This window comes from Cherax quadricarinatus, chromosome 22 (assembly GCF_038502225.1).
Source record: "Cherax quadricarinatus isolate ZL_2023a chromosome 22, ASM3850222v1, whole genome shotgun sequence".
NCBI classification, from domain to species: Eukaryota; Metazoa; Arthropoda; class Malacostraca; order Decapoda; family Parastacidae; genus Cherax; species Cherax quadricarinatus.
In genome coordinates, this window is record NC_091313.1 from 13,340,843 (window position 1) to 13,351,154 (window position 10,312).

At 36.3% G+C, this 10,312-nt stretch overlaps 1 protein-coding gene across 1 annotated transcript in view; it reads left to right on the forward strand.

The window, feature by feature from the left end:
* Positions 1 to 1,179, forward strand: part of LOC138853097 (uncharacterized) — a gene marked incomplete at its 5' end in the record, with an annotated part of 2,029 nt that extends 850 nt beyond the window's left edge. The window contains one exon of the mRNA XM_070087717.1: positions 1 to 1,179. This exon is cut by the window's left edge and continues 850 nt beyond it. Within this exon, the coding sequence (XP_069943818.1) occupies positions 1 to 782 (782 nt within the window).
* Between the last annotated feature and the right edge of the window lie 9,133 nt (positions 1,180 to 10,312).

Below are 10,312 nucleotides of genomic sequence, written 5' to 3' on the forward strand. Positions count from 1 at the left end.
ATGTCCACCGCTCAGATACAGGTTTTTCCTTTTCCGTTTACCGTAAACCTATGCACAGTGGCATGTACATTCACTACTTTTCCTATCATGCTTCCCCTGTCAAGAAAAGTGTTCTTATCTCCCTCTTTCTCCGTGCCCTCCGCATCTGTGATCCTCAGTTCCTTCCAGCAGAAATTTCCACTCTTCATAATTCGTTCTCCCGTCTTGGCTACCCTTCCCATTTCATAGATTCTGCCTTCTCACGTGCTAAACGCAATTTCTTCTCTCCCAAACTCTCTACTCATGGGAACTCTTCTATCCTCTGCCTTCCCTACATTTCCGGTCTTTCTAATCTCAACAATTCTCTCCGTCCCTTAGACATTAAGCTTACCTTCCGCCAGACTAACACTCTTCGCACTAATCTCGTTCATACCTCTCCTCCCTCTACAGATGTTCCTGGTGTCTACTCTATTTCTTGCTCCTCCTGTCCTCTTCAATACTTCGGAGAAACTGGTCGAGCTCTTTCTGACAGACTTAGGGAGCACAAAAATAGTGTTAGGCTTGCCGACACTAACAATGCTCTTTTCTGTCACGTCAGAGATCATAGCCATCCTATTGACTGGTCTTCTGCTAAAACTGTCTTCCCTACTTCCAACTCGGACAGTCGCCGTCTAGTTGAATCCTCTCTAATACACAACTTTCCTTGTATGAACCTTAGCCCTGGCTTCGTCTCTGTAGATGCCTTCCTCTCCCACTACATTGTAAAATGCTCCAAACTTCAGAACACCCGTGACTTAACCTGAATCCTCACTTTTTCTTTTTCTTTTTCTTCTTCCTCTTCCCCTTTCCTCTCTCCTTTTCTCCTCTGGGTTGTCTTTCTCTCTCCTGTCTCGTGTTTCTGTTCCTTCTTCATTTATTTTATTTCACCACTTCCCCTTTCACGCACCTCTGTGCGCTTGCTCTCCCTCTGTGGGTATCTAGCTCTCTTGCAGTGCTCCCCTTCCTTTGTATTTGACTGGCTCGTCTTCCTTATTTCCCACTTCTTCCGCTACCACTCTACTACCTCTTCTTCTTCTACTACAACTACTGTTGAAATTAAGACACATGTGCGGCGTCTGGTTGTCTTTGTTGTGGACGTTTCGCCATCCAGTGGCTGGCTGGATGGCGAAACGTCTACGATGGGGATGCCCGGGTGTTGTGCATGTGTCTTAATTTCATCTTGTCGGTATTATATACAATTCTTGCACTACTACTACTACTACAACTACTACTTCCACCTCTTCCTGCCTATATATAGCCGTCCTGCTCCACCTCTGTTAGTGTGACTTTGTCAATGGTCCAAGTCGGACCGAAACGTCGTCGTAAACTTCTCTCTTTTATGTGCGAGTTATTTGTGTAGTGTACATAGGAACAGTTATTTGTAGGTTTTCTGTAAATTTTAAATTTTAAATCCTTATTACACTTAATAATTAAAACATCTAGAAAAGGCAATGAGTTATTTTCCTCAAACTCAACAGTAAAGCTTATAGAATGGGCTAAGCTATTTAATTTAACAAGGAAATGGTGTATATGTACATTCTTAGGCATAAGACACAAAATATTATCAACATATCTGAACCATTTAGCTCTATTAGGGAGGATTGTGTTAAGCAATCTTGTTTCAAAAAATTCCATGTATAGGTTACGAAGAACAGGTGAAAGAGGATTCCCCATTGCCATACCAAACTTCTGAGTGTAAAACTTATCATTAAATACAAATTTTGCATCAACAATGCAAAGTGTAATAAGTTTAATGATAGTAGGAACTGGCAATGGTAAATCATAGTTAACGAGTTCTTCAGATAAGAAACTTAATAAATCATCAACAGGAACTTTCGTAAACAAGGAAGTAACATCAAAACTAACCATGTTAAAATCATTTAAGTCTGAAATCACGCGTTTATAGTGTTCTTATTGCATATATATACATACATACATATATATATATATATATATATATATATATATATATATATATATATATATATATATATATATATATATATATATATATATATATATATATATTATATATATATATACATATATATATATATATATATATATATATATATATATATATATATATATATATATATATATATATATATATATATATGTATATATATATATATATATATATATATATATATATATATATATATATATATATATATATATATATATATATATATATATATATATATATATATATATATACATATATTTATATATGTCGTGCGGAATAGGCAGAACTTGCGATCTTGGCTTAAATAGCAACGCTCATCTTGCCATACAGGACAAGCGAAAATTTGTGTATGCAATAATTTCGCCAAAATCATTCTTAACCTAACGAAAAAAATATATTTCACTGTGTTTGTTTAGTATTAAATTATTGTAAACAAATCTAAAATATGTTTAGTTGGGTTAGGCTAAAATAAATTGTTCTTGTTATAATAAGGTTAGGTAAGTTTTCTAAGATGCTTTTAGTGCAAAATTAAAATTTTTTACATTAACATTAATGAAAAAAATATATCTTTAAACGTATAAGAATTTTTGTTAGAAATGATTTAATTTTAAATGAGTTCTTGCTAATTGACCAGTTTTACATATTCGGCACGACATATATATAAATATATATATATATATATATATGTGTGTATGTAGATCTGTCTATTTGTATTGTATCTGTCAATGGTTTATGTGACTGCGTGTTGTATATCACTTGATTGTATAACTGCATGTTGCATATCAGTGGTATATATAACTGCATGTTGCATATCGGTGGTATATATAACTGCATGTTGCATATCAGTGGTATATATAACTGCATGTTGCTGATATACTGCAGTGAACAAGAGTTTAATTTGCTTATTATGTTGATCATTATTAATACTTCCGAACTGGATTCATTAATTAAAGGATTGACTGATAGACGCTACATTTCGTCACAGACTTGAAAAACACCACAAACGTCTGATACATTGAACTTGTAATGACGATTATTTTCTGAAAACCACATCTGCTTTGTAATGACATGCTTGTACGGCGAGTTCACCTGCAAAAAAAAAAAAGTCGGCAAGTTCTAAAGAGTGATCAGGAAACGTGGACTTATAATGAAAACGAATATGAGGCTGCATATACAGTAGGGAATATTTCAATTAACCATGGTAAGTTTTTGAGAAAATACTGATTTTATCATAATGAACACCTTTACGATTGATGAAATTAAGACACATGTGCAACATCTGGGTATCTTTATTGTAGACGTTACGTCTACAATAAAGATACCCAGATGTTGCACATGTGTCTTAATTTCATCTTGTCAGTATTGTATACCATTCTTGTACACCTTTACTATTGTACAAGACCCTAATAACTTTTCTTTCTAAGACAATAGCAAATAAAAAATAAGAACATTCGTTTATTTATTTAAAAAAAACTGTTGCAAGTGAAGTGAGGTCGGCTGGAATGTTGTCATTATGTATTGAAACATACAAAGATATCACCTCAACAGGCTAGTGTTTTGTTATTTCTCGGTATGTTAACAACAGCTTTCATTGGAAACTTCTAACTGCTATAAATTATTAGTTTTGTACTAGTGAGGGCATGTATTAATTGCTTGGCAAGTTTTCGAATCGTGCAAAACTGATATCAAAAAATGTTTTGGTAATTTTACAGACTGGGCATCAAACATGCATGGTCAGTGCAACAGTTTCTCTATGTGTTTGTGCAAAAACTCTGTAGGTATAATTCATATAAGTTCTATGCTCACATATCGAATTTAGTAGAGTCAAACACTGCAAACATCGCTATCGCAGGTGATTTCCTGTTCAAATTATTCGGGATTCATATACGAACGTAAGAATATCTGGCAAAATACCAGTCACGATACTAATCCCAGAAAACTGTCAGCCATCAGCGATTCTCGGTGGTGGTCTAAGGATGTAGCTTTGAGAACAATGTATGAACACCTTTTCGAATTAAGAATTTGCTTTACATTGAAGCTATAGTCATGATGACAAAATTCAAGAAACTCAGATTTGAATTCTAATATACGCGCTGAAGCAGCAGGATTCGTATAAAAGCTGCTAAAATACGTGACCATTATGATAACTCAGATTTTCTTGCGGATATTTAAATTGGTGATGTCTTTGTCAAAATATCTACAAACAAGCTATATGGATGTTTTAAAAGTCATCAAATGTTATCTAGAACATGTGAAAAAATCAAATATTATCCCAAGAGATTTTTATTCTATTCAAAATACCGCAGACAACTTCGTTGTTTTAGGCAAAGGTCACTAACCTCGAAAAAAAAAGCTGCTGAAAGTGAAAGTTATGGGAGGTGAGGCAGCACAAGGTGAAGTTGTCAGTGATGCTGGAGCGTCATACAACAGTCATACTCTCTACCCTGATTTCATTTGCCTGGACCCAGAAATGTTTCTGAAATTGGTAACTATGGACGTCATGCTCCAGTGCTGCTAAAACTAAGTAAAAGTTAAATAAAATTTGTTGAAAGAGATACAGCAAAACACTTGCGAAGTGAGTTAATTGAAAACATCAACACTAAAAGCAATCATTCTCAGGGTAGAAAGGAACACCGTTGCTGGAGGAAAATGACGAAATGGAAGAACGGGATTTTGACACGAAATCCGATAAATAAGATGAAATGGAATCCATAAATAAGGCGTGTTCAACACTTAAGAATTGTGTTAGTTATTGGTGCCAAATTCTGCGCCGTTAAAATTTATAAACTGGTGCTTGTCATGCGACTTGCCTGGCATACAGCACTTACACACACTGTCCATTACTCAAGTTGCCTGTGAAAGAAGTTCCCTTTAAAGTTCATCAGGAACATATTAAACGGCACTGTAACCCAGGAGCACATGTATTCCTTCTTCCTGATGGTAAATGTAAATGATATTCCTGTAAGCCTTGACTAAAATGAAGTTATGGACAAAGTTGCTGAAACTAATGAACTACTGAGAAATCCTCTCGGTAGTTCATGAAAGTATTTATTTTTAAACTGTAATTAATTGTTTTTATGAGAATTGTTCAGTAAGATTAGGCAACATGCATGCATTTGTGTGAATTTAAAATACGTATTATGTGTATTTCCATTCCTGTGGGTAATATAGATTTTCCAGTGAGAGTCTCAGGCAAATAAAGATTTGTATTTACTTAACAATATTTTGAATAAGTTGTAATGAACATCTGTCAGTTAAACTCTCGTAAAACTGAGCGTGAATCAAATCCATGGCAATGAGTGTGCTAATCCAGCTCTTGGCCACAGGGTTGTCTTGGTTGTAATAGCAACATCACATCTTCGTATTTTTAATTGAATTCTGCATGCGTCAACGTCTGCAACATCAGCTACACATTTTTTTAGCAACATTTCCTCACCAATATCAACATAAATGGAGATCTAGCTTTTGTCCCTTCAGAGCAGTTCCAATTGTAACGAACCATGCTGGACTCGCAAACACGAAGCTACGAGTCCAAGTCCCACCCAGGTTTCCATCACGAAGAAACTTCAGAGCAAATGTAGTTATAGTAACAAGTTTCCAGTGACTTTGGGAGATGCTGATCTTGAGTCACGAAGTAATCTTAGCGGATATAATGATTTATTTTCTTGTACAAGTATTTCTTACCATGTGTAATATAAACAGCTTCTCACTTAATATTTTAGTTTAGTTCTTCACTTGCTGGAATATTGATTATTATTTTGCTCATATCTAACAAAAATTTTGAGTTCAGTTGCTCTTTTAATTAAATTTCTACCTGTTTGTTCAGTGCATGATTTAATGCAGTTTTAGTGAGGAATTTCGTAAGCAATGGGTACAATGTGGCATGCACTAAGTATGTTACCTTTATTCCTTGTAAATCACACAACCACATTTTGCATTTCCTTTATAATTAGCCAAAGCCTGATAGTTTATTCCCGCATACTCGACGGAGCCCTACGACTGTACTGTGAATACCTGCCAATCAGGGTGACGGGTTGAAATTCAGACGAGTTGACGTTACATCTACACCAACTACTGGAGGTCTTATCGGTTACACTTGTATGAGTGTATGAGCCAATGGTAGTGAACATACTCAATTTTACTCTCTTTCCTACTACGTTGCTTTAGATATGGTATCTGTCTGCCCTGCTGCTCTATTGCACCAGCTGTAAAGGTCGTAAATATTGAGAGGGAATATACGGGTACTCAAAAATCTACCCTTGGCATTTGCTTTTTCATTTAATACTCCTCGACTATTCATTTACCGGTGGTCCATCTTACGGCCAGGTACCACAGGTCTTCAGTTTGTACCTCTGGTCGTAATATACATTAAGGATGGTTTGTTTTACCAACCACTGAATACACAATTGCTTATTGACTTAAGGCGCTGGTATGCATTTTTTTCTGAATATATGTTGCATTTTCTCCATTTATGTGTTAAGAAATTAATAAGTAATTCTGATCCTAAATTGTTCATTCTTTACCCCAAGAGCATGTGCATGGTAGCGAGTAAGAGTAAGCCAGTTTGTAAGAGAAATCCTGGTAGTAAGAGAAATCCAGGTAGTGAGTAAGAGTAAATACCCCGGTGTATTATCCGCCTCACTGCATATAACAGTGTCGCTGGGGTTCAAGGACCACTTTGCAAAGGGGGCCGCTCACAGGCAAACACATGATGCTGCCTCATTATCTGCGCTCACTCAGCAAGTCTGGATGCTCGAGTGGACGACAAACTTTCGTGCTGCTCCCTGGCTTCATTAGGTGTTGACACTGTGAGAAGTATGAATTGTGGTCTTGAGTGAGGACCTCAAAACGCTACCATTTTCAATACACAATTTATTACTTTCACGATATTGGAAAATTCTTCGGTAACGGACCTGGAGCCTTAGTTCTTGTCCTCAGTATTTACCTTGCTAGGGAATGCGAGGAAAGCACTGCTAATACAGATTAGTTTGATATTTCTCTTCATACCTTCTGTATGCTGGAAAAAGACGGCGTAATAACGCTATAATGTATAATAATCTATGCTATTTAAAAAATACCTCGATTCATGAGTGTTGTAATTCTGAAGCCAGTCAGAGGAGGCTTTCTTGAGTTATCTTATCAAAAGCAAACGATATCTGGGAAAGGCCTACGTAACATTTTCCAGTGAGCACTCACACATACCAACAGTTTCAGGAGTCTTGGCCTAGATGCAGTACACTAATGTTGAAAATTTCAAGACGATCCACTATAGTGTTCTCGAGTAATAAACGAAAAATTATGAGAAAGATAAAAAATGTTGCTGAGAATGTTCCGAAAACTGGAATATTTATTCTCGTTAAATTTAAAAACGTGAATTCCATATTTTTTTTTCTTTTCTCATTTACATTATTTTTTTATATTCTCTACGATCCCCCCCAAAAATATTTTGATTTTTAAGAAAATCCAATTTTATCAAATTGTTTTAAAACATTGGCAAATGGCGCCCATTCAATTCAAAATTTATATCAAAATACGTTTAATTTAGATATACATCGTTAAGGCTTTGAAATAGATCAGAAGAGGCATTCTTTAGTTATTACATGGGAAATAAATTCTGTATTAAATTTGACAAATTGAATTTACATAACTCAAAGTGAACACCAAGCTTTCTTTTAATAATTCCCAACAACGGCGAAAGTTTAAAGATAATCAGAAAAGGCGATCTCCAAAATAATTCTGATTTGAGTGATTCCAAGTTTTAAAACAATCAGCAAAATTTCCAACTTGCAGCTACTCTGACAAAACTTGTCAGACATCATCCCTCTTAAAGAATGCGTCATCATTATTATTTTGAATACGATCACAAGATTCCTTCTTGAGTTATTGAATATATATGAATATCACTATTTAGTCAATAAAATTTCCAGATTATGACTCATTCCATCCGGCAACAACATGAACCAATTAGTGGTGACAGTCTATAGCCAATCAGATAAGTCATTCTCCAGTTATGGCACTGATTCCTACGAATCCAAGTATCTTTAATTTGTAAATATTGAATTAGACTGAAAAATTTGCCTCTTTATAAAAAATAAACTTAGTGGGCACTATCCTGGTGAAAGATGCCCTCACCGTTATACAGTGCAGCCTCTCAGACCATGTAACTGAAATTTATTTAAAGTGATTTAACGGGAAAGTTTTGATTCTGTACTCCACATAAAATAGGTAAATCTTCATCTATTCACCAGAAATTCGCGCTCACCTGTTGAAGAATTAGGAGACAACTTTTTTGTTTTTTTAATGTTTGGAGCTACGCCACTAAGGGTTTCAGAAGTTACTAAAAACCATTACAAGATGCTAGAAATAAGTTCAACAACTTTGGTCATAGGTCAGCTCCAATTGCCACTTGTTTCTAGAATCTTGGCCTGAATACCGTACACCAAGGTTGAAAATTTGAAGCCGATCGGATGAATCTTTCTCGCGTTATGAACATAATAAAACGAAAAATTAGAGGATGAAAAAAAAAAATAGGATACCTAATTAAAAATTACTACTTAATGTGTGATGGTGGATTTTTCACCGCATTTAAGAATGAATCATCACATAGTAGTGACCTAAGATTATTTCCTAAGGCTGAAAGCAGAATATAGAGCTGCAGGTTCACCTAAGCATGGAAGCAGAAGTTAGAACTGCAGTTCACCTAAGCATGAAAGCAGAAGTTAGAACTGCAGGTTCACCTAAGCATGGAAGCAGAAGTTAGAACTGCAGGTTCATCTAAGCATGAAAGCAGAAGTTAGAGCTGCAGGTTCACCTAAGCATGGAAGCAGAAGTTAGAACTGCAGGTTCATCTAAGCATGAAAGCAGAAGTTAGAACTGCAGGTTCACCTAACCATGGAAGCAGAAGTTAGAACTGCAGGTTCATCTAAGCATGAAAGCAGAAGTTAGAGCTGCAGGTTCACCTAAGCATGGAAGCAGAAGTTAGAACTGCAGGTTCACCTAAGCATGGAAGCAGAAGTTAGAACTGCAGGTTCACCTAACCATGGAAGCAGAAGTTAGAACTGCATTTCACTTAAGCATGGAAGCATAAGTTAGAACTGCATTTCACCTAAGCATGGAAGCAGCAGTTAGAACTGCAGTTCACCTAAGCATGGAAGCAGAAGTTAGAACTGCATTTCACCTAAGCATGGAAACAGAAGTTAGAACTGCAGTTTACCTAAGCATGGAAGCAGAAGTTAGAACTGCAGTTCACCTAAGCATGGAAGCAGAAGTTAGAACTGCAGTTCACCTAAGCATGGAAGCAGAAGTTAGAACTGCATTTCACCTAAGCATGGAAGCAGAAGTTAGAACTGCAGTTCACCTAAGCATGGAAGCAGAAGTTAGAACTGCAGTTCACCTAAGCATGGAAGCAGAAGTTAGAGCTGCAGGTTCACCTAAGCATGGAAGCAAAAGTTAGAACTGCATTTTATCTAAGCATGGAAGCAGAAGTTAGAACTGCAGTTCACCTAAGCATGGAAGCAGAAGTTAAAACTGCAGTTCACCTAAGCATGGAAGGAGAAGTTAGAACTGCAGTTCGCCTAAGCATGGAAGCAGAAGTTTGAACTGCAGGTTCACCTAAGCATGGAAGGAGAAGTTAGAACTGCAGTTCGCCTAAGCATGGAAGCAGAAGTTTGAACTGCAAGTTCCCGTAAGCATGGAAGGTTGCAATGAGAGTCATACTTCAGGCTTGGGACACTGGCTCAGTAATGGTCCTCATTATTAAACGTCTGCTCCTAAACACAAACATAAACGTGATGTAGCTATGTTTGCCTGAATGCTGAACGCCGTAGATCTGAAATACTGATCCTCTTGCTCTTTAAAAAGCATTTAATCATATCCAGGGCTCATTGTCCCCAGTGTTTCAACAAGGAATTAAAAAGAGACCTTCGTATTCTGTGTGCCAGTGTGGGGTCTTTCCTGCGTCCAAGATATCCTTTGTTGCTCCAAATAATTTTTGTACATGACAGTCAACTAGTGACAAGGATTCTGTTCACATTTTTAATTTCCATCCGGCTTTTCTTGCTGTCTGAGGATCATAAGTTTTAGTAAACAGTTATCACTACTGTTAAATTATTAAGTGAAATATTTTCAAGTTGTTATTAGATGATGTAATTAAAAACTTTAAACTCAAAACGCCCAATAGCGAGAAATATCTGGGGTGATTGTAAATCGTAGCAGGCTAGATAAGCTTTGGGTGTCGTGTATGTGTGTGTGTGTGTGTGTGTGTGTGTGTGTGTGTGTGTGTGTGTGTGTGTGTGTGTGTGTGTGTGTGTGTGTGTGTGTGTGTGT